Genomic DNA, 25,107 nt, shown 5'->3' on the forward strand with positions numbered 1-25,107 from the left:
TTAATTAAATGGTTATTTTGTATTTCTTGAAATTAGTAACTGTGTGAAAATGAATGTAATGTAAACTCTAGTTAGCGTGTGTACATGAATGATGTTAGTCAGCCCCACCGTTCCTCACTAGAGTCTGAGAGCATTGATCTGAATAAATGGTTAATCTACTGGTATAGGCTTGTCCAACAAGAATTTACTACCACATACTTGTTAAACCAGGCCAGAGCAGAGCTCTTACATTTTTTACAAGTATCATAAAGCACCTAAAAACAGGTTAAGTTTCATTCTTGAACAGCAGGGAACATGCAAACATTAGACAGAGCCGTAGTTGGGGCATCAAATCAAATCAAACTTAATTTGTCACATGCGCCAAATACATCAGGTGTAGACCTTACAGTGAAATGCTTACTTACGAGCCCATAACCAACAATCCAGTTTAAAAAAAATACAGATAAGAATGAGAGATAAAAGTAACAAATAATTAAAGAGCAGCAGTGAAATAACAATCTCTCTCATGGTGTTGGGGTGATGGTGTTTATTTGGGGTGTCTGACAGTGTTGGGGTGATGGTGTTATTTGGAGTGTCTGACAGTGTTGGGGTGATGGTGTTGAGTTGGGGTGTCTGACAGTGTTGGGGTGATGGTGTTTAGTTGGGGTGTCTGACAGTGTTGGGGTGATGGTGTTATTTGGGGTGTCTGACAGTGTTGGGGTGATGGTGTTATTTGGGGTGTCTGACAGTGTTGGGGTGATGGTGTTTAGGTGGGGTGTCTGACAGTGTTGGGGTGATGGTGTTATTTGGGGTGTCTGACAGTGTTGGGGTGATGGTGTTATTTGGGGTGTCTGACAGTGTTGGGGTGATGGTGTTTAGGTGGGGTGTCTGACAGTGTTGGGGTGATGGTGTTATTTGGGGTGTCTGACAGTGTTGGGGTGATGGTGTTATTTGGGGTGTCTGACAGTGTTGGGGTGATGGTGTTTAGGTGGGGTGTCTGACAGTGTTGGGGTGATGGTGTTTAGTTGGGGTGTCTGACATGTTGTTGGGGATGATGTTGTTTTTGGAGGGCGGTATAGGTGTGATTTGTTCTGGAACTTTAAAAAAATAATATATATTTCTTTCTTCTCTATCTCTCTCTCTCTGAGGCATCCGTTTCTTTTTTATGATGTTTGGACTGTCAATTTAGTCAGCTTGAATGTGTCACCTGAATGTTAACTTTGCCATGTTTTCTAGGTAAACGTCTCGTTGATGCTTTCAGTAAATGTAGTAGTCAGGCAGCCTATTAATTAGGCCAGTACAGTATCTGTCGTGACTGGATGGTGTTGATACGACTTGATATGTCTGTATTTACGTACAGAGAGCTCCAGCAAGTACACATGAGTTGAATTATTGCTGTGTGACTTGGCAGCAACATCTTGTTGTTTTCTTAAGTGGGAGAAAATTTGAAGAGAGACTTTGACTTGTCAGCTGTGAGGTTAATGTCATGAACACCAAGTTTGCCTCCCTTGCCTCAGGCATCGCTGACCCCATACAGGAACTGTGTATCTCCATCCTCAGTTTGAGCATGTTGATAGGACGTAGGACTATTATTTCACTGCAAAAGCCAAGCAGGTTCTAGCTAAATGTACATATTACCTCAATTACCTCGACTAACTACACATTGACTTGTTACTGGACCACCTGTATATAGCCTCGTTATTGTTATTTTATTGTGTTAATTAAAAAAAAACTTTATTTAGTAAATCTTTTCTTAACTGTAAGTAAGCATTTCACGGTGATGTCTACACCTGGTGTATTTGCCGGATGAGACAAATAAAATGAGATTTGTATAGAGATTTGAACATGCATCAGTGGATTTAATGTCCAGAGAGACCATTACATAGACCCTGATAGTGATGACAGCTGGGAAGTGTACAGATCCCTGGTTCACCAGAGACACAGTAGACCTAAGTTCCCTTGGCCAGTACGGTTGTTGAACCTACGACCTTGGATTCATCATATTGTTTTCATGTATGTTTTTATTACAGTACAAACTAAAGTTGTTTTGTATTCTCCACTCTAGTCTAAATAATAATTGAATAGCCTCTCTCCTTCCCTCTTTTTCTCTCTCCTTCTCTCCTTCACCTTTCACCCTGTCTCTATCACATCATGTGGATGTAGTTTAGTCTTAGCTGAGACATTATATAGAGTCAGTGATATATGTATGTAGTTTAGTCTTAGCTGAGACATATAGAGTCAGTGATATATGGATGTAGTTTAGTCTTAGCTGAGACATTATATAGAGTCAGTGATATATGGATGTAGTTTAGTGTTAGCTGAGACATTTTATAGAGTCAGTGATCTATGAATGTAGTTTAGTCTTAGCTGAGACATTATATATGGTCACTGAGGACCACTGGTGTTCCAACCCCCCCCCCCCCCCCCCGTAGTGCCACAAAGCATATACGCACGTCATAAGCCATGGCAAAATGTTTAGAACAGCAGGAAATTAGCTTTAAAACAGCAACATTTGCTATCTGTCCCATGGCAAAATGTGTTGAATTGCGGTCCTGAGTCCACTCCTGTTTTTAACCTTCACACCCGAGGCCGGGGTCCCACAAGGTGGGTCCTGAGTCCACTCCTGTTTTTAACCTTCACACCCGAGGCCGGGGTCCCACAAGGTGGGTCCTGAGTCCACTCCTGTTTTTAACCTTCACACCCGAGGCCGGGGTCCCACAAGGTGGGTCCTGAGTCCACTCCTGTTTTTAACCTTCACACCCGAGGCCGGGGTCCCACAAGGTGGGTCCTGAGTCCACTCCTGTTTTTAACCTTCACACCCGAGGCCGGAGTCCCACAAGGTGGGTCCTGAGTCCACTCCTGTTTTTAACCTTCACACCCGAGGCCGGAGTCCCACAAGGTGGGTCCTGAGTCCACTCCTGTTTTTAACCTTCACACCCGAGGCCGGGGTCCCACAAGGTGGGTCCTGAGTCCACTGCTGTTTTTAATCTACATATTCAGGGCTCTATGCTGACATTTTTTGTATCAGGAGCACATGTACTCCTATTTGAAACATGTAGGAGCACACAAACACATTTAGGAGCACAAAGAAAGTATTTTGGGGAAGTGTTATTATTATAAGAAATTACTAAATGTCACGTAGGTGAGACAACAAAATGTCAGCTGCCCCTTTAAGGGTGGGAAGTTACCGTGGTAACAGGAATGCACTTGATGCATGCCTGTCTCTTCTCTAGCAGTTGAGCAAGCTCAAACTAACATTGAAAAACAACCTCGCATGTGAAGAAAACAATGTAAATAGCAAAGAAACACGAGGACAACGTCACATTTGAGTAGACTTTCCAGTAAATTCCACCAACTTCTATGCCTGTGAAAATGAATCTTTCAGCACTTCACTCAGAGTGCTCACTGCACCCCAGGTGCTGTCGCTGCGTGAGGCATTGAAATAGAATGGATAGAAAGGGAGTCGCCATTCATGTCAACGATGGCATTATAAGTGGCCGTTGAGTGTACCAACGATTTATAAATGCACTAGATGACTAATAGTTTGAAGCCACCGTGCCTCCTTCTTGGTACTCCCGCACTGTTATAAAACTATCATGGAAGATATAGAAATGCATTTATTAATGTCTACATTCACTTTTTATCACTTTATTCTATTACAGACACCTTAACCCGGCACAGCCGGAAGAGGAACTGGCCACCCCTCAGAGCCTGGTTCCTCTCTAGGTTTCTTTCTAGGTTTTTCAGCCTTTCTATGGAGTTTTTCAAAGCCACCGTGCTTCTACATCTGCATTGCTTGCTGTTTGGGGTTTTAGGCTGGGTTTCTGTATAGCACTTTGTGACATCGGTTGATGCAAAAAATATATAATTTTTTTGAGATTACTAATGATACTGTCCCCACTAAAACAACAAAAAATACTTAAATACATGAACATTTGTCCTTGAAGCCTTTTATTTAAATACTGTAGAATTACATTTATTCCTATGGAGGAATGCTCCTTCTTGGGAGTTCTAATATGGCTGACCGGTGGCTTCAAAGAATCTCATTGGATAAAATACATAGCGTCAACAATCCAGGGTTTATATACATAATTCGAGTGTACTCATTGGAGCCAAGCAGGAAGTAAAAGCAGAAAGTGTACCAGAGGAGGCTGGTGGGAGGACCTATTGGAGGACAGGCTCATTGTAATGGCTGGAATGGAATAAATGGAACCGAGTCAAACATACAGTATGTGTTTGATACCATTCCATTGATTCTATTCCAGCCATTACAATGAGCCTGTCCTCCTTAGATCCACCAGCCTCCTCTGAAGTGTACCCATCAATATGTGCAGTGAATTGTCCCTTCACTAAGCCCCGCCACCTTAGTTACTGTTGCTAACTCTGACAAGTTTTGTATTTTATTTTCCCGTGAACATGGAGAAAAGCATTGTGGTAATCACTAAGGGAACTCCCAAAAGAGGTACTCAGTAACTTTTGGTTTTGACACCATCCTCTGACCTCTCCAGGTACCGACTGTCAGTATTACGTGACCCCCAGGCATGCCGTTTTATCATTTATTAAGGACTTAATGCTCTCCTTACTTCTTACTATTTATCTACCAATGACTTCATGCTCTCCTTACTTCTTACTATTTATCTACCAATCACCATATGCTTTCCTTACTGCTTTGAATGCCCTGCCCACTTCCCTTTACTCCGCCTCCACTGCGACCAATCAAGCCAGAAGTAGAAAAGAGCAGACGCTCTGAGCTATCCAACCAGGAACAAGACTATACTGCTACTACTGCTACTACTACAACTCAGTAGACAGAACTCCTGACAGTCAGTGTTCTGTCTGGGAGTGTTCCCAGTCACTGTTCTTTCTGTGAGCATTCCCAGTGTTCCACCATGGTTCTGAACATTCCGGGTGTGGTTGCCATGGCAGTGTTCTATCTGCTGGTCCTGGGGACAGGTTTGTGGGCGGCACGGAAGTCCAGGGCTATGGAGAAGAAAAGCACAGGAGACAAGACAGAGATAACCTTACTGGGAGACAGGAATATTGGCCTGCTTGTGGGAATATTCACCATGACTGGTAGGTGAGGTGTGGGCATGTCTTTAGATCTGTATAATGCTTTACACCTGTACTCACTATTACTGTATTCACACTGTACTGTATCTTTACACCTGTACTCACTATTACTGTATTCATACTGTACTGTAACTTTACACATGTACTCACTATTACTGTATTCACACTGTACTGTACCTTTACACCTGTACTCACTATTACTGTATTCATACTGTACTATAGATACAGTATAGATCATTCCTTTCCTTTGGACAAACGGTGTGTGTGTGTGTGTGTGTGTGTGTGTGTGTGTGTGTGTGTGTCCTGCAGCTACGTGGGTTGGAGGAGGCTTTATCGTAGGGATAGCGGAGGTTGTCTATAACCCTAACCTGGGTCTGGTCTGGGCTTTCATGCCCCTACAGAGCTCCGTCTCCTTTATCATCGGTAAGAAACACACACACACGCACACACACACACTAAGTTTAATATTTCACAATCAGAAATAATCATTGAAAAATGTAAGAATATCAAAGTTGCCAATATTTTAAGTGGCGGGACGTTGTTGTGCTGAAACACACATCCCAGTCTTTAGTCTTTAACTGACCTTCAATTCATTCAAATATTCTACACACCAAACCTTATCGGCTTGCTATTGGTGCACTGTTTATTTGATCTCCCTCCCTCTTCCTCTCCACCCCCTCTCTCTCTCACCCTCCTCTCCCATCCCTCTCTCCCTCCCTCTTCCTCTCCACCCCCTCTCTCCCTCACCCTCCTCTCCCCCCTCTCTCTCTCCCTCCCTCCTCTCTCTCCCTCTTCCCCTCCACCCCCTCTCTCTCACCCTCCTCTCCCCGTCTCTCTCTACCCCCCTCTCCCTCCTCTCTCTCCACCCCCTCACTCTCCACCCCTCCCTCCCTCCTCTCCCCCCCTCCCTCCTCTCCCCCTCCCTCCCTTCTCTCCTCCCTCCTCTCCTCCCTCCTCTCCTCTTCTCCCTCCTCTCTCTCCCTCTTTTATCTCAGGTGGTATATTCTTTGCCAAGCCGATGAGGGAGAAGAAGTATGTGACTATGATGGATCCCTTCCAGATCAAGTATGGGAAAGTAGTGAGTGGAGCTCTGGTGCTCCCTGCCCTTGTAATGGATGCACTGTGGGTCGCCTGCACACTCGTCGGACTAGGTAATATGTACAACAAAACAACAGCAACAAACAAACAACTGTTTCAAACACACAACACACATAATCACTGTAAACACAAAGTACAAAAGAATTCGCTGCACACAAAACACACGTACACAGAGTGCAGTTGAATCTCAACCGCTAGCCACTGTCTGGTGTTACAAAGCAGGAGCCATATTCTACCCTGCATCAGGCAACTTAGATAAACAGACACAAAAACACACAATCATTCAGTGTCTAGCCAGTTTTGGACACCATACATCTCTGTTAAGTATGTCAAGTCACTGGATCCATCCAAACTGACACCCTAGTCTCTATATATTCCCAATGGGCCCCGGTCCAAAGTAATGCTCTATATAAGGGAGAGGGTACCATTGTAGACACAGACATTCTTTCCTGATGGACCTGTCAGGGTTGTCTTTATGTAGGTTAAACTCTTTTATTCACCCTTATTTTACCAGGTAAGTTGACTGAGAACATATTGTCATTTACAGCAACGACCTGGGGAATAGTTACTCAACGCCCCAGCTTGGTGAGATGCTGGACCCAGGTTGGTTCTAGATAGAGTAACCTGGGGAATAGTTACTCAACGCCCCAGCTTGGTGAGATGCTGGACCCAGGTTGGCTCTAGATAGAGTAACCTGGGGAATAGTTACTCAACGCCCCAGCTTGGTGAGATGCTGGACCCAGGTTGGTTCTAGATAGAGTAACCTGGGGAATAGTTACTCAACGCCCCAGCTTGGTGAGATGCTGGACCCAGGTTGGTTCTAGATAGAGTAACCTGGGGAATAGTTACTCAACGCCCCAGCTTGGTGAGATGCTGGACCCAGGTTGGTTCTAGATAGAGTAACCTGGGGAATAGTTACTCAACGCCCCAGCTTGGTGAGATGCTGGACCCAGGTTGGTTCTAGATAGAGTAACCTGGGGAATAGTTACTCAACGCCCCAGCTTGGTGAGATGCTGGACCCAGGTTGGCTCTAGATAGAGTAACCTGGGGAATAGTTACTCAACGCCCCAGCTTGGTGAGATGCTGGACCCAGGTTGGTTCTAGATAGAGTAACCTGGGGAATAGTTACTCAACGCCCCAGCTTGGTGAGATGCTGGACCCAGGTTGGCTCTAGATAGAGTAACCTGGGGAATAGTTACTCAACGCCCAGCTTGGTGAGACGCTGGACCCAGGTTGGATCTAGATAGAGTAACCTGGGGAATAGTTACTCAACGCCCCAGCTTGGTGAGACGCTGGACCCAGGTTGGTTCTAGATAGAGTAACCTGGGGAATAGTTACTCAACGCCCCAGCTTGGTGAGACGCTGGACCCAGGTTGGATCTAGATAGAGTAACCTGGGGAATAGTTACTCAACGCCCCAGCTTGGTGAGACGCTGGACCCAGGTTGGTTCTAGATAGAGTAACCTGGGGAATAGTTACTCAACGCCCCAGCTTGGTGAGACGCTGGACCCAGGTTGGTTCTAGATAGAGTAACCTGGGGAATAGTTACTCAACGCCCCAGCTTGGTGAGACGCTGGACCCAGGTTGGCTCTAGATAGAGTAACCTGGGGAATAGTTACTCAACGCCCCAGCTTGGTGAGATGCTGGACCCAGGTTGGCTCTAGATAGAGTAACCTGGGGAATAGTTATTCAACGCCCCAGCTTGGTGAGACGCTGGACCCAGGTTGGATCTAGATAGAGTAACCTGGGGAATAGTTACTCAACGCCCCAGCTTGGTGAGACGCTGGACCCAGGTTGGCTCTAGATAGAGTAACCTGGGGAATAGTTACTCAACGCCCCAGCTTGGTGAGACGCTGGACCCAGGTTGGCTCTAGATAGAGTAACCTGGGGAATAGTTACTCAACGCCCCAGCTTGGTGAGACGCTGGACCCAGGTTGGATCTAGATAGAGTAACCTGGGGAATAGTTACTCAACGCCCCAGCTTGGTGAGACGCTGGACCCAGGTTGGCTCTAGATAGAGTAACCTGGGGAATAGTTACTCAACGCCCCAGCTTGGTGAGATGCTGGACCCAGGTTGGCTCTAGATAGAGTAACCTGGGGAATAGTTACTCAACGCCCCAGCTTGGTGAGATGCTGGACCCAGGTTGGATCTAGATAGAGTAACCTGGGGAATAGTTACTCAACGCCCCAGCTTGGTGAGACGCTGGACCCAGGTTGGATCTAGATAGAGTAATTCAATCAGGGAGGGGAAACAGGTCAGACGGGTTTTTTAATTAACCTACCACTTGTTGAAACTCAGTCATGCTCATGTGAAGAATGTTGTTTGTTACTTCAAGCACGGTAAGCAGGGCTCTTCACACTACCAGTATAACGGTGAGGGACCAACTCAGTTTAACCTGGTTTTACAGTTTTTATCTGTGGTGCCACAAAACTGTGTTAGCCCGCTGAGCTAAACGTGTGTGTTTATGCGTGTCTTTGTGCTGCAGGTGGCACCATGAGTGTGATTTTGGACTTGCCCTACTCCTACTCTGTGGGGATTTCTGCAGTGGTGGCCATCATCTACACTCTACTGGGAGGACTCTACTCTGTAGCCTACACCGACGTCATCCAGCTCATCCTCATCTTCTTCAGTCTGGTGAGTGACAGGCAGCCATTTTGAATCCAATCCAGTCTGGCGAGGGACAGGTGGCCGATTTGAATTTAAACCAGTCTGGTGAGTGTAAGGCCGTGGAAACATTGTCCAAGTATTTTGGATGGAGCCAACACCTTTTTCAATGGGAGTGATCTGTTGTCGGATGATTGACAACGGAGATGATTGCCCAACAAAAAACACACAAACGGTCTGTCTTTTAACGGATGGAACTCGTCTGAACATAGTTGACTACAGACGTACTTTTGATGGACGAAAACGCAAAATTATCATTATCATATACAATTTAATGTATGTTCATGTGTCTCATTGTGGCTGCACCCTAAGACAGGAGTACATTATTTTAATTTGGGCTTTTCTGTCTCTGCTGCCAGTGGCTGTGTGTTCCGTTCCTCATGGTCAACCCAGTGGTGGGTGACATCACCCAGACAGCCTTCAACCACACCTACCAGGCCCCCTGGCTGGGAAAAATGGAGAAGGAGAAGGTCTTGAAGTGGGTTGATGACTTCTTATTGGTGGTGAGATCAACTGATTGATTAATTGATGGATGGATGATTGGTTGATTAATTTGTTGATGTGTTAGATAAGTCAAGTAAGTTAGATAAGGATTAGATAAGCATTTGATAAGTAAAGAATATGCATACTCCTCTATCATACAGTCATATCACCAGTCTCTCTCCTATCTCCTCTCCCATATCATACAGTCATATCACCAGTCTCTCCTCTACATTACAGTCATATCACCAGTCTCTCTCCTATATCTTCCAACCATTTTTCCCCCCTACTGCTCAAACCTCTTTGCTCCACCTTGATAAGTATGAATCAATATGCAATAAACTAATTTACCACAAAAGAGTCAAAACTCAGAGTGATGTTCAGTTTAATACCAAAAAAGACTGAATCCCCGTACCTTTGGAATGGCAGCACTCTCTCATATCCTATCAAAGCTCCCCCCTCTCATACAATGACATATTAAAGTAGTTTTCCACTAACATGACACAGCACTTTCCACAGACGCTTTCACCCTCATTAAGGACATGGTCTTGTGTTAACCATGACCCAGGAGTTTCTCCAATCTCAACCACTGTTGGCACCACTTCATCTTATCTTGTTGTTGTTGTTAGGGCATGCAGCATATCTGTGGTTTCCAGTCTCAAGCTTTCTAACAGACAGTCCCCCAAAACCACAAACAGCCCTTTCCTCTACGTCACCATGACTCTACAATACAAAAAACATCCTGGAGACTAAAGGCCTCATTCTACTTCTCCTTAAATCACACAAACAGAAATGATTTATGTACGTCATTTACCAGGCACTCTTATCCAGAGGGACTTACAGGAGCAATAAGGGTTAAGTACCTTGCTCAAGGGCACATTGACAGATTTATCACCTAGTCTGCTCAGGGATTCAAACCTTAACCGCGAGGCTACCTGCCACCAATTCACAATCTAACAACCTCCTTTATGTCCTTCTCATCCTACCTTTCTCCTCGGTTTCCTTATCCTCCCCCCTCTCCTCTCCTCCCTTCTCTCCTCTCTTCCCTCCTCTCCTCCCTCGCCCTCCTCTCCTCCCTCCTCTTCTCCCCTCCCCTCCCTCCTCTCCTCCCTCCCTCCTCAGGCGTTGGGTAGCTTGTCTTTCCAATGTTTCCACCAGAGGACGCTTTCTGCCTCCTCATCGTTTAACGCCCAGGTCACCTGCTTCGCGGCTGCCGCCATGGTCCTCATCCTGGGCATCCCCTCTGTTCTGGTCGGTGCTGTAGCCGCTTCGACAGGTAATAAAGTACAAAAAGAAAAGGTTTTCGAATCCCGGAGCCGACAAGGTGAATAATCTGTCGTTGTGCCCTTGTGCAAGGCATTTAACCCCTATTGCTCCAGTATAATGGTTGTCTCTGACCCCAACTCTCTGCCGGTGTCTCAGGGGGAGTTGGGATATGTAGATAAAAAGCACCCCTAAGTTATTATTATTACTATTCAAGTTGTTATTAAGGTTAATAAGCAGAGAAGAAGAGTTGTGTGTCGTTGACTGGCTTGTCTGTTAACTGATGTCCATATACTGCTCCTATCATCTACCTCACATCATGAACCATAACACACGCCAATCTAGTGGCAGTGTCCTGGTGTTGTGGCTAGAGTGCATGTTTGTTATTACTCTCTGTGGAGCACTACATCCCTTGACTACTTCTGGTCTACCTGTAGCTCACATGAGCTGATTGCAAAATGATTTTTTTTTTAAATAACACACACAGTGTACTTGCATCGTGTTTATGCTTTTGGACTTCGTCAAAGTGTGATTGTCAAAATAACCAAACTTTATTGACACTTCCTGGTGTGTCTCCAGACTGGAACCTGACATCGTACGGGTCTCCTTCTCCGTATGAGCGCAATGAGACGGGATTGGTGCTCCCCATCGCCCTGCAGCACCTGGCTCCGCCCTACGTGTCCGTCATTGGCATCGGGGCTATCGCCGCCGCAGTGATGTCATCAGTGGACTCTGGCCTCCTAAGCTCCGCTTCCATGTTCTCCTCCAACATCTACAAGAACATTATTCGGAAGCAGGTGAAGGGTTGGGTGCAGGCTTTCGTTCTATCCCATCACTTACACCTCGTTCTAATAAATCTGTGTGTGACCAGATAGTCGCCTCTACTGTATTGAGTAAGGAATTTAGGTCTGTTTTCCCAGACACCGATTAATAAACCTACTAGTCCAGAACTGAAACACATTCTCAATGTAGATTATCCATTATGTTTATTAGTCCTGTATCAGAAATCACCACTAAATGCATAAATAAGTGTTTTTTTCCTATTTCATCAATTTTTGGGACATTGGCTAGACATTTTTCAATTCACATTTGAAAACATTGCATTGGGTTCTATGGTGTAATAGCATTTTGGGACTAACATATTTTGGGACATGTAGCCTAACTCCGTGCTCCCTCTTGTGACTTCTCTGAGTATTACACCACAAGGCTGTTCAAGCTCTTCTGACTTGGATAATTTGATCTTGTGTCTGTTTCTCATTGTAAGATCTGGTATGCATGGGCAGAGGAACACACCCCTTTAACTTTTGTGTCTGTCTCCCTCATTCTCCAGATGACACACAGGGAGATTCAGTCGGGGATCTGTATCTCATACGTCTAGAGTTTATAACCACTGTGCCTCCATCTTGGATTTGTCCTGACCACTGTGCCTCCATCTTTGATCTGTCCTGACCACTGTGCCTCCATCTTTGATCTGTCCTGACCACTGTGCCTCCATCTTGTGTCTATCTCTCCTCCAGGCCTCAGACAGGGAGATGCAGTGGGTGATCCGTGTGTCGGTGGTGGTGGTGGGGCTGTGTGGGATGGCCCTCACTCTCCTCCACAACAGTACCTTTGCCCTGTGGATCCTGGCGTCTGATCTCTCCTACACCATCATCTTCCCTCAGCTCATCTGCGTCCTCTTCTTCCAGGTGTGTGTGTGTGTGTGTGTGTGTGTGTGTGTGTAACATGCAGAGGTGATATTGTGTGTGTGGGCCTTATCTTTTTCCCTGCATCACAAACATGGTGGTGTGTCACTAGCCTGAGTGCCAATCTGTTTGTGATGTCGTCATGCCAACTCACTCATCATCATGTCAAATGGTCGGCTTGACAACTACAGCAATGGAGATGGCAAGAGCACAAACCGGCCCTAGCCATCAAGCGTCTCAGAGTAGGAGTGCTGATCTAGGATCAGGCCCTAACCTGTCCATATCATCTCATTCATTATGATCAGGTCCCAACCTGTCCATAGCATCTAATTCATTATGATCTAGGATCAGGCCCCAACCTGTCCATATCATCTCATTCATTATGATCAGGTCCCAACCTGTCCATATCATCTAATTCATTATGATCTAGGATCAGGTCCCAACCTGTCCATAGCATCTCATTCATTATGATCTAGGATCAGGTCCCAACCTGTCCATAGCATCTCATTCATTATGATCTAGGATCAGGTCCCAACCTGTCCATATCATATAATTCATTATGATCTAGGATCAGGTCCCAACCTGTCCATATCATCTCATTCATTATGATCTAGGATCAGGTTCCAACCTGTCCATATCATCTTATTCATTATGATCTAGGATCAGGCCCCAACCTGTCCACATCATCTCATTCATTATGATCAGGTTCCAACCTGTCCATATCATCTAATTCATTATGATCTAGGATCAGGCCCCAACCTGTCCATATCATCTCAATCTTTATGAACTAAAAGGCTGAACTGATCCTAGATCAGCACTCTTACTCAGAGAGGCTTTGTGGATACAGGCCCAGGTTATAATTGCCTGGCTACCCAGACTCCTTACTCCAGCCAAACGCTAGGCCACACCCACGGATGTTAGTTTCTTCTCCACAATGAGTCTGGATCTGAGTACCTCCCCGATTCTTCACCGAATGTGAACACATTCAGGGCTGTCTGACTGGTCCAGAAACCGATGGGTTGGACCAGAACCAAAACACATGTGGGTAAAACAGCGGTTTGAAAATGTGTAATTGGGTTTGATACTCTGATTAGTTATTTTACTGCTGCTCTTTAATTATTTGTTACTTTTTTTTCTTATTTTTTTACTTATCCATTTTTTACTTAACACGTATTTTTCTTAAAACTGCATTGTTGATTAAAGGCTTGTAAGTAAGCATTTCAATGTATTCGGCGCATGTGACAAATACAATTTCATTTGATCCAATCGCTGATGACCTTGTTTTGTACAATGCCCCTCATCCCCACAAATGACTTCAACGATGGCACTGAAACTAAAGTATGTAGGAAACGACAGAGCAGAAAAATAAGTTAGTGTGAGTCATCAGGCTAGGCTAGAATATCACTTCTTCTAAAGAAAATCTCTTCATCTTCCTCCAGGTCTCCAACGGCTATGGAGCCGTGGCGGGTTACCTCGTAGGGGGCCTGATGAGACTCCTCTGTGGGGAGCCCATCTTCAACCTCCCCCCTGTCCTCCACTTCCCTGGATGCACCCTGGAGGACGGTGTCTATGTCCAGCGCTCCCCTATCAGGACCATATGTATGCTCCTGGCTCTGGCGGCCATCTTGGGTTTCTCCTGGCTGGCTCAGCTGATGTTCAATAAGGTCTGGCTGCCTGAGAGGTGGGATGTGTTCCAGGTAAAGTTCCCGACTTTGCCACTTGGTGGCACCAGAGAGATGAAAGAGAAGGAGGAGGATGGTGCAGTCTCTGAGCCAATGCTTGACACCACAAAGTGTTAAGTTTTTTTCTACCTACTTTTACAGGCCGGTTTCCCAGACACTTCCCTGGACTACAAAGCACTTTATTCGATTTTTTGTGTGCATATTTTTTGTTTATTGGACAGGATAGAGAAAGGAAAGATCTATTGAACATCCAAATCATTCTAAAGTAGGCTATTTAAAATCGATTGTGTAGCTCAATTAAGTTACTTATATGATTTGAACATAAAGCGTGAAAAATGCTAACATCGGTACCATTGACTTGCATTGGATTTGTTCCACAAAAGCATGGATTGCGGTAATACCTTGTCCATAGACTGATTACAGGGTAAGACAATCAATCCTATTATGTCATTTGGGTGAACTATCTCTTTAGTCTAGGAGTAGGCTTAATTATCTGTGTCTGGGAAACTTCATTACCTCATCCCCAGATTACCTCATCCCCAATCCTAACCTGAGCCATAAAGGGGTGAAACTAAGATCAGACCCCTTATCAGTGGTTATTTAGGGGCAACTTCTAGCCTACCTACTCTCCATTTCATACTGAAAGTTGTGATGCTCACTTGAGAGGATCTTGGTGATAATATTTTATATATACACTTTGACATAAACAATGACCCTACCTATTCATAGTTAAAATGATCATGGTGAATTGACTTGCAAGCCTTGTTGTGAAAATGTCACTTCTTCTCAATTTGGGAAAACTGTTTTTTACATCTTCATTGTTGTTGTAGAGACATCTGTGACTTAAAAGGTTGGATGATTCAGCGTCACTTGGAGAACAAGGAGCTCCAGGAAAGCCTAGCCCCACTAGGAGGGGGGTATACTACCCCATTACACTAGGAGGGGGGTATACTACCCCATTACAGGAGGAGATTGAGACCACCTTCCTGAACGACCAGGCCAAGCACCACGCCTCCAACAGGCTGGGCTCCTCAGCTGTAGTGGCGGGGGAAGGAGCGCTCAGGATCCATTCTGAGGACCAACTACCCCCCCGCTGAACAAGGCAATCCGGCCTTCACACCCGCCACAGGCTGTCTGCTCTACCCCTCATCCAGCGGAGCGGTACTGAAGGATGGTTAACTACACATGGTTGATGATATTACTAGTTTATCTAGCTTGTCCTGCGTTGCATATAATCGGATGTGGTGCATGTTAATTTTTCATTGAATCACAGCCTACTTCGCCAAACGTGTGATTTAACAAGCGCATTCGCGAAAAAAGCACTGTCGTTGCACCAATGTACCTAACCATAAACATCAATGCCTTTCTTAAAATCTATACACAAGTATATTTTTTTTAAACGTGCATATTTTGTTAATATTGCCTGCTAACATGAATTTCTTTTAACTAGGGAAATTGTGTCACTTCTCTTGCGTTCTGTGCAAGCAGAGTCAGGGTATATGCAGCAGTTTGGGCCGCCTGGCTAGTTGCGAACTGTGTGAAGACCATTTCTTCCTAACAAAGACCGTAATTAATTTGCCAGAATTGTACATAATTATGAAATAACATTGAAGGTTGTGCAATGTAACAGCAATATTTAGACTTAGGGATGCCACCCGTTAGATAAAATACGGAACTGTTCCATATTTCACTGAAAGAATAAATGTTTTGTTTTCGAAATGATAGTTTCTGGATTTTATCATATTAATGACCTAAGGCTCGTATTTCTGTGTGTTATTATATTATAATTAAGTCTATGATTTGATAGAGCAGTCTGACTGAGCGGTGGTAGGCAGCAGCAGGCTCGTAAGCATTCATTCAAACAGCACTTTCCTGCATTTGCCAGCAGCTCTTCGCTGTGCTTCAAGCATTGCGTTGTTTATGACTTCAAGTCTATCAACTGCCGAGATTAGGCTGGCAATACTAAAGTACCTATTAGAACATCCAATAGTCAAAGGTATATGAAATAGAGGTCGACCGATTATGATTTTTCAACGCCGATGCCGATTATTGGAGGGCCAAAAAAGGCCGATACCGATTAATCGGACGATTTAAAAAATATATATATTTATTTATTTGTAATAATGACAATTACAACAATACTGAATGAACACTTATTTTAACTTAATATAATACATCAATAAAATCAATTTAGCCTCAAATAAATAATGAAACATGTTCAATTTGGTTTAAATAATGCAAAAACAAAGTGTTGGAGAAGAAAGTAAAAGTGCAATATGTGCCATGTAAAAAAGCTAACGTTTAAGATCCTTGCTCAGAACATGAGAACATATGAAAGCTGGTGGTTCCTTTTAACATGAGTCTTCAATATTCCCAGGTAAGATGTTTTAGTTTGTAGTTATTATAGGACTATTTCTCTCTATACGATTTGTATTTCATATACCTTTGACTATTGGATGTTCTTATAGGCACTTTAGTATTGCCAGTGTAGCAATATAGCTTCCGTCCCTCTCCTCGCTGCTACCTGGGCTCGAACCAGGAACACATCGACAACAGCCACCCTCGAAGCAGCGTTACCCATGAAGAGGAAGGGAAAAAAAACTACTCCAAGTCTCAGAGCGAGTGATGTTTGAAACGCTATTAGCGCGCACCCGGCCAACTAGCTAGCCATTTCATATCGGTTACATCAGTTGACACCAGTTGACAGGCTTGAAGTCATAAACAGCGCAATGCATTGCGAAGGGCTGCTGGCAAAACGCACGAAAGTGCTATTTTGAATGAATGCTTACGAGCCTGCTGGTGCCTACCATCGCTCAGTCAGACTGCTCTATCAAATCATAGACTTAATTATAACATAATAACACCCAGAAACACGAGCCGTAGGTCATTAATATGGTCGAATCCGGAAACTATCATCTCGAAAACAAAACGTTATTCCTGTTACATTACACAACCTTCAGTGTTATGTCATAATTACGTAAAATTCTGGCAAATTAGTTCGCAACGAGCCAGGCGGCCCAAACTGTTGCATATACCCTGACTGCGTGCAATGAACGCAAAATGACACAATTTCACCTGGTTAATATTGCCTGCTAACCTGGATTTCTTTTAGCTAAATATGCAGGTTTAAAAATATATACTTCTGTGTATTGATTTTAAGAAAGGCATTGACGTTTATGGTTAGGTACAGTCGTGCAACGATTGTGCTTTTTTCGCAAATGCGCTTTTGTTAAATCATCCACGTTTGGCGAAGTCGGCTGTCTTTGTTAGGAAGAAATAGTCTTCACAGTTCGCAACGAGCCAGGCGGCCCAAACTGCTGCATATACCCTGACTCTGTTTGCAAGAGAAGTGACACATTTTCCCTAGTTAAAAGAAATTCATGTTAGCAGGCAATATTAACTAAATATGCAGGTTTAAAAATATATACTTGTGTATTGATTTTAAGAAAGGCATTGATGTTTATGGTTGGAACAACGTGTACCTAAGCGATTATATGCAACGCAGGACAGGCTAGATAAACTAGTAATATCATCAACCATGTGTAGTTAACTAGTGATTATGTTAAGATTTATTGTTTTTTATAAGATAAGTTTAATGCTAGCTAGCAACTTACCTTAGCTTCTTACTGCATTCGCGTAACCTCGTGGAGTGCAATGTAAAGCAGGTGGTTAGAGCGTTGGACTAGTTAACCGTAAGGTTGCAATATTGAATCCCTGAGCTGACAAGGTAAAAATCTGTCGTTCTGCCCCTGAACAAGGCAGTTAACCCACTGTTCCTAGGCCGTCATTGAAAATAAGAAAGTGTTCTTAACTGACTTGCCTAGTTAAATAAAGGTCAAATTTGTAAAATTATATATTTTTTTTAATCGGCGTCCAAAAATACCGATTTCCGATTGTTATGAAAACTTGAAATCGGCGCTATTTAAAATCAGCCATTCCGATTAATCGGTCGACCTCTAATATGAAATACAAATGGTATAGAGAGAAATAGTCCGATAATAACTACAACCTAAAACTTCTTACCTGGGAATATTGAAGACTCATGCTAAAAGGAACCACCAGCTTTCATATGTTCTGAGCTTGGAACTTAAACGTTAGCTTTTTTACATGGCACATATTGCACTTTTACTTTCTTCTCCAACACTTTGTTTTTGCATTACTGAAACCAAATTCAACACGTTTCATTATTTATTTGAGACTAAATAGATTTTATTGATGTATTATATTAAGTTAAAATAAGTGTTTATTCATTGTTGTAATTGTCATTATTACAAATATATATACTGCTCAAAAAATAAAGGGAACACTTAAACAACACATCCTAGATCTGAATGAAATAAATAATCTTATTAAATACTTTTTTCTTTACATAGTTGAATGTGCTGACAACAAAATCACACAAAAATAATCAATGGAAATCCAATTTATCAACCCATGGAGGTCTGGATTTGGAGTCACACTCAAAATTAAAGTGGAAAACCACACTACAGGCTGATCCAACTTTGATGTAATATCCTTAAAACAAGTCAAAATGAGGCTCAGTAATGTGTGTGGCCTCCACGTGCCTGTATGACCTCCCTACAACGCCTGAGCATGCTCCTGGTGAGGTGGCGGATGGTCTCCTGAGGGATCTCCTCCCAGACCTGGACTAAAGCATCCACCAACTCCTGGATAGTCTGTGGTGAAACGTGGCGTGGTGGATGGAGCGAGACATGATGTCCCAGATGTGCTCAATTGGATTCAGGTCTGGGGAACGGGCGGGCCAGTTCATAGCATCAATGCCTTCCTCTTGCAGGAACTGCTGACACACTCCAGCCACATGAGGTCTAGCATTGTCTTGCATTAGGAGGAACCCAGGGCCAACCCCACCAGCATATGATCTCACAAGGGGTCTGAGGATCTCATCTCGGTACCTAATGGCAGTCAGGCTACCTCTGGCGAGCACATGGAGGGCTGTGCGGCCCCCCAAAGAAATGCCACCCCACACCATGACTGACCCACCGCCAAACCAGTCATGCTGGAGGATGTTGCAGGCAGCAGAACGTTCTCCACGGAGTCTCCAGACTGTCACGTGCTCAGTGTGAACCTGCTTCCATCTGTGAAGAGCACAGGGCGCCAGTGGCGAATTTGCCAATCTTGGTGTTCTCTGGCAAATGCCAAACGTCCTGCACGGTGTTGGGCTGTAAGCACAACCCCCACCTGGGGACGTCGGGCCCTCATACCACCCTCATGGAGTCTGTTTCTGACCGTTTGAGCAGACACATGCACATTTGTGGCCTGCTGGAGGTCATTTTGCAGGGCTCTGGCAGTGCTTCTCCTGCTCCTCCTTGCACAAAGGTGGAGGTAGCGGTCTTGCTGCTGGATTGTTGCCCTCCTACGGCCTCCTCCACGTCTCCTGATGTACTGGCCTGTCTCCTGGTAGCGCCTCCATGCTCTGGACACTACGCTGACAGACACAGCAAACCTTCTTGCCATAGCTCGCATTGATGTGCCATCCTGGATGAGCTGCACTACCTGAGCCACTTGTGTGGGATGTAGACTCCGTCTCATGCTACCACTAGAGTGAAAGCACCGCCAGCATTCAAAAGTGACCAAAACATCAGCCAGGAAACATAGGAACTGAGAAGTGGTCTGTGGTCCCCACCTGCAGAACCACTCCTTTATTGGGGGTGTCTTGCTAATTGCCTATAATTTCCACCTGTTGTCTATTCCATTTGCACAAGAGCATGTGAAATGTATTGTCAATCAGTGTTTCTTCCTAAGTGGACAGTTTGATTTCACAGAAGTGTGATCTACTTGGAGTTACATTGTGTTGTTTAAGTGTTCCCTTTATTTTTTTGAGCAGTGTATATAAAAATCAGACGATTAATCGGTATCGTCTTTTTTTGGTCCTCCAATAATTCGGTATCGGCGTTGAAAAATCATAATCGGTCGACCTCTAATCCAAACCGCAGAGGATCCAGTGTAACTCTCCAGCAACATTGTCTGCTGTTTTAAAGACGGCCTATCCGCCTGTAGTGAAGACATTGATACTTTGCAAACTTTTATTCATTCCATCCAACCTGTATTCCCCAGGCCCACTCTACAAAAACAGCCTGGATCAAATGGGAGTAATCTCATTACCATACAAACTCAACACATCTCAGCTACAGGCCCTAAACTATTTCTCAGACTTGGCCTATTTAATATTATATCTCTCATTCCTAAAGCTGCACTTATAAATTAACTTCTTACTGACAGTCAGATAGATGTGATCAGTTAAAAGGAGACCTGGTATTACTGACAGTCAGATAGATGTGACCAGTTAAAAGGAGACCTGGTATTACTGACAGTCAGATAGATGTGACCAGTTAAAAGGAGACCTGGTATTACTGACAGTCAGATAGATGTGACCAGTTAAAAGGAGACCTGGTATTACTGACAGTCAGATAGATGTGACCAGTTAAAAGGAGACCTGGTATTACTGACAGTCAGATAGATGTGACCAGTTAAAAGGAGACCTGGTATTACTGACAGTCAGATAGATGTGACCAGTTAAAAGGAGACCTGGTATTACTGACAGTCAGATAGATGTGACCAGTTAAAAGGAGACCTGGTATTACTGACAGTCAGATAGATGTGATCAGTTAAAAGGCTGGCCTTTTGAAATCGGCCCTGGCCTTTTGTAATACACCGCCCATTTTGTCCCGTTAGGTCCCCACACCGGGCAATTTCTTTCCTCGAGGCCCCCACACTGGCCAATTTTTGGATTTGAAGCCTCCATTTTTTTCTCTCCAGATAATGATAATTTTGCACACAAAAAAACAAGTCAGGTAGGCTCAGTTGGCTAAAAGGTGTATTTTTAGTGTAAACCTCTCAACTGAGAGACCTGAGTTCTATCAGTTTGGTACCTAGTATCTACACTGAGTGGACAAAACATTAAGAACACCTTCTCTTTCCATGACATAGCCTGACCAAGTGAAAGCTATGATCCCTTATTGATGTCACTTGTTAAATCCACTTCAATCATTGTAGATGAAGGGGAGGAGACAGGGTAAATAATTATTTTTAAGCCTTGAGACAATTGAGACATGGATTGTGTATGTGTGCCATTCAGAGGGTCAATGGGTAAGATAAGATATTTAAGTGCCTTTGAACGGGGTTTGGTAGGTGTCAGGCAAACTGCAACGCTGTTAGAAGACACCAACATAGTATATGGAAGTATAGAATGAAATATCCCTTAACTAGGATAAAGAATAAAGACAAAAAATAAGAAGTTATTATGCCTAGTTATTAATAAAATCAAATGTCAATTTAATCTCAATCAATTAAATTCCAAAGGAAAAGCTCAAGCTGGAATCATATTATAAACCCAACAATTATAAATCAACAGAAATACTCAGTAATTTACTGATATATATATATATATATATAGCCTAGGTACACACCATCTCTAAACCTGGTACCAGGATTCGATAACTAGGAACGCTCATGTTTATGGGGTTTCCTATTAAGGAAATTGGAAAAAGAAAAGTGCCTAGTCCCAAATAGAACTCACAATACTGAATCCAAACAAGGAATCCGTTTCCGGTTGTCCACGCGCATGTCACCAAAATGTCATGAAAGGCACACAGCTGAAATGTTCAAAGGGACATTTGAATGGTTAGGTGCAGATCCTTTTTGGAAAACGATTAATCCAGTATTCTTGAATTAAAACGGCACAAGTCCCGAACTACTATTTCATCTCTTTATTACCACAACCAGTGGTGCTACCATAGAGATCCTGTTACATTATTCCAATTCCTAATTATACGTTACTCACCAGTGGCGACCCATCATTCAGGGCAGGTGGGTCTTCCCTGTTTTGCATGTTATTTTGGCATTAATACGTGTCATTTATCAGTTTGCAAACAATGTAAAAAATATATATATCATTGAATTAACCTCTTAGGGCTAGGGGGCAGTATTTACACCGCCGGAAAAAAAACGTACCCGATTTAATCTGGTTACTACTCCTACCCAGTAACTAGAATATGCATATACTTATTAGATATGGATAGAAAACACCCTAACGTTTCTAAAACTGTTTGAATGGTGTCTGTGAGTATAACAGAACTCATATGGCAGGCAAAAACCTGAGAGATTCCTTTACAGGAAGTGGCCTGTCTGACCATTTATTGGCTTTCTTTGACATCTCTTTCCAAAACAAAGGATCTCTGCGGTAACGTGACACTTCCCACGGCTCCCATAGGCTCTCAGAGCCCGGGAAAAAGCTGAATGTCGTCATTCCAGCCCCAGGCTGAAACACATTATCGCCTTTGTCAAGTGGCCGATCAGGGGACAGTGGGCTTAGGAGCATGCACTGGTCGCCCCCGTCTTTCTTTTTTTCCCTCTATTTACCGAAACGCAGATTCCCGGTCAGAATATTATCGCTTTTTTACGAGATAAATTGCATAAAAATTGATTTTAAACAGCGGTTGACATGCTTCGAAGTATGGTAATGGAATATTTAGAATTTTTTTGTCACGAAATGCGCCATGCTCGTAACCCTTATTTACAATTTCGGATAGTGTCTAGAACGCACGAACAAAACGCCGCTGTTTGGATATAACGATGGATTATTTGGGACCAAACCAACATTTGTTATTGAAGTAGAAGTCCTGTGAGTGCATTCTGACGAAGAACAGCAAAGGTAATAACATTTTTGTTATAGTAAATCTGATTTTGGTGAAGGCTAAACTTGCTGGGTGTCTAAATAGCTAGCCCGTGATGGCTGGGCTATGTACTTAGAATATTGCAAAATGTGCTTTCACCAAAAAGCTATTTTAAAATCGGACATATCGAGTGCATAGAGGAGTTCTGTATCTATAATTCTTAAAATAATTGTTATGCTTTTTGTGAACGTTTATCGTGAGTAATTTAGTAAATTGTTTGTAAATTCCCCGGAAGTTTGCGGGGGTATGCTAGTTCTGAACGTCACATGGTAATGTAAAAAGCTGTTTTTTGATATAAATATGAACTTGATTGAACAAAACATTCATGTATTGTGTAACATAATGTCCTAGGGTTGTCATCTGATGAAGATCATCAAAGGTTAGTGCTGCATTTAGCTGTCTTCTGGGTTTTTGTGACATTATATGCTAGCTTGAAAAATGGGTGTCTGATTATTTCTGGCTGGGTACTCTGCTGACATAATCTAATGTTTTGCTTTCGTTGTAAAGCCTTTTTGAAATCGGACAGTGTGGTTAGATTAACGAGTCTTGTCTTTAAAATGGTGTAAAATAGTCATATGTTTGAGAAATTGAAGTAATAGCATTTCTAAGGTATTTGAATAACGCGCCACAGGATTCCACTGGCTGTTACGTAGGTGGGACGATTTCGTCCCGCCGACCCTAGAGAGGTTAAGCCGACAAGTATTTGATCCCCTGCTTATTTTGTACGTTCGCCCACTGACAAAGAAATTATCAGTCTATCATTTTAATGGTAGGTTTATTTGAACAGTGAGAGACAGAATCCAGAAAAACCAATCCAGAAAAATGCATGTCAAAAATGTTATAAATTGATTTGCATTTTAATGAGGGAAATAAGTATTTGACCCCCTCTCAAATCAGAAAGATTTCTGGCTCTCAGGTGTCTTTTATACAGGTAACGAGCTGAGATTAGGAGCACACTCTTAAAGGGTGTGCTCCTAACCACAGCTTGTTACCTGTATAAAAGAGACCTGTCCACAGAAGCAATCAATCAAGCCAAATGAGTTCTGTTATACTCACAGACACCATTCAAACAGTTTTAGAAACGTTAGGGTGTTTTCTATCCATATCTAATAAGTATATGCATATTCTAGTTACTGGGTAGGAGTAGTAACCAGATTAAATCGGGTACGTTTTTTTTCCGGCGGTGTAAATACTGCCCCCTAGCCCTAAGAGGTTAACTCAATGATATATATATTTTTTACATTGTTTGCAAACTGATAAATGACACGTATTAATGCCAAAATAACATGCAAAACAGGGAAGACCCACCTGCCCTGAATGATGGGTCGCCACTGGTGAGTAACGTATAATTAGGAATTGGAATAATGTAACAGGATCTCTATGGTAGCACCACTGGTTGTGGTAATAAAGAGATGAAATAGTAGTTCGGGACTTGTGCCGTTTTAATTCAAGAATACTGGATTAATCGTTTTCCAAAAAGGATCTGCACCTAACCATTCAAATGTCCCTTTGAACATTTCAGCTGTGTGCCTTTCATGACATTTTGGTGACATGCGCGTGGACAACCGGAAACGGATTCCTTGTTTGGATTCAGTATTGTGAGTTCTATTTGGGACTAGGCACTTTTCTTTTTCCAATTTCCTTAATAGGAAACCCCATAAACATGAGCGTTCCTAGTTATCGAATCCTGGTACCAGGTTTAGAGATGGTGTGTACCTAGGCTATATATATATATATATATATATATCAGTAAATTACTGAGTATTTCTGTTGATTTATAATTGTTGGGTTTATAATATGATTCCAGCTTGAGCTTTTCCTTTGGAATTTAATTGATTGAGATTAAATTGACATTTGATTTTATTAATAACTAGGCATAATAACTTCTTATTTTTTGTCTTTATTCTTTATCCTAGTTAAGGGATATTTCATTCTATACTTCCATATACTATGTTGGTGTCTTCTAACAGCGTTGCAGTTTGCCTGACACCTACCAAACCCCGTTCAAAGGCACTTAAATATCTTATCTTACCCATTGACCCTCTGAATGGCACACATACACAATCCATGTCTCAATTGTCTCAAGGCTTAAAAATAATTATTTACCCTGTCACCTCCCCTTCATCTACAATGATTGAAGTGGATTTAACAAGTGACATCAATAAGGGATCATAGCTTTCACTTGGTCAGGCTATGTCATGGAAAGAGAAGGTGTTCTTAATGTTTTGTCCACTCAGTGTAGATACTAGGTACCAAACTGATAGAACTCAGGTCTCTCAGTTGAGAGGTTTACACTAAAAATACACCTTTTAGCCAACTGAGCCTACCTGACTTGTTTTTTTGTGTGCAAAATTATCATTATCTGGAGAGAAAAAAATGGAGGCTTCAAATCCAAAAATTGGCCAGTGTGGGGGCCTCGAGGAAAGAAATTGCCCGGTGTGGGGACCTAACGGGACAAAATGGGCGGTGTATTACAAAAGGCCAGGGCCGATT

General features: G+C 43.1%; 1 protein-coding gene across 1 annotated transcript in view; it reads left to right on the top strand.

Annotated features, from left to right (window-relative positions):
* Positions 1-4,823: 4,823 nt before the first annotated feature.
* LOC106594081 (high-affinity choline transporter 1) overlaps positions 4,824-25,107 on the top strand; it is a 30,234-nt gene continuing 9,950 nt past the window's right edge. The window contains exons 1-9 of the mRNA XM_045716286.2: positions 4,824-5,052; positions 5,359-5,472; positions 6,045-6,200; positions 8,633-8,781; positions 9,171-9,314; positions 10,414-10,567; positions 11,134-11,351; positions 12,072-12,242; positions 13,679-13,936. Of these exons, the coding sequence (XP_045572242.2) occupies positions 4,869-5,052; positions 5,359-5,472; positions 6,045-6,200; positions 8,633-8,781; positions 9,171-9,314; positions 10,414-10,567; positions 11,134-11,351; positions 12,072-12,242; positions 13,679-13,936 (1,548 nt within the window). The 5' untranslated portion in view covers positions 4,824-4,868. The remainder of the gene's footprint in view (positions 5,053-5,358; positions 5,473-6,044; positions 6,201-8,632; positions 8,782-9,170; positions 9,315-10,413; positions 10,568-11,133; positions 11,352-12,071; positions 12,243-13,678; positions 13,937-25,107) is intronic.

This window comes from Salmo salar, chromosome 08 (assembly GCF_965601325.2).
Source record: "Salmo salar chromosome 08, fSalSal1, whole genome shotgun sequence".
NCBI lineage: Eukaryota > Metazoa > Chordata > Actinopteri > Salmoniformes > Salmonidae > Salmo > Salmo salar.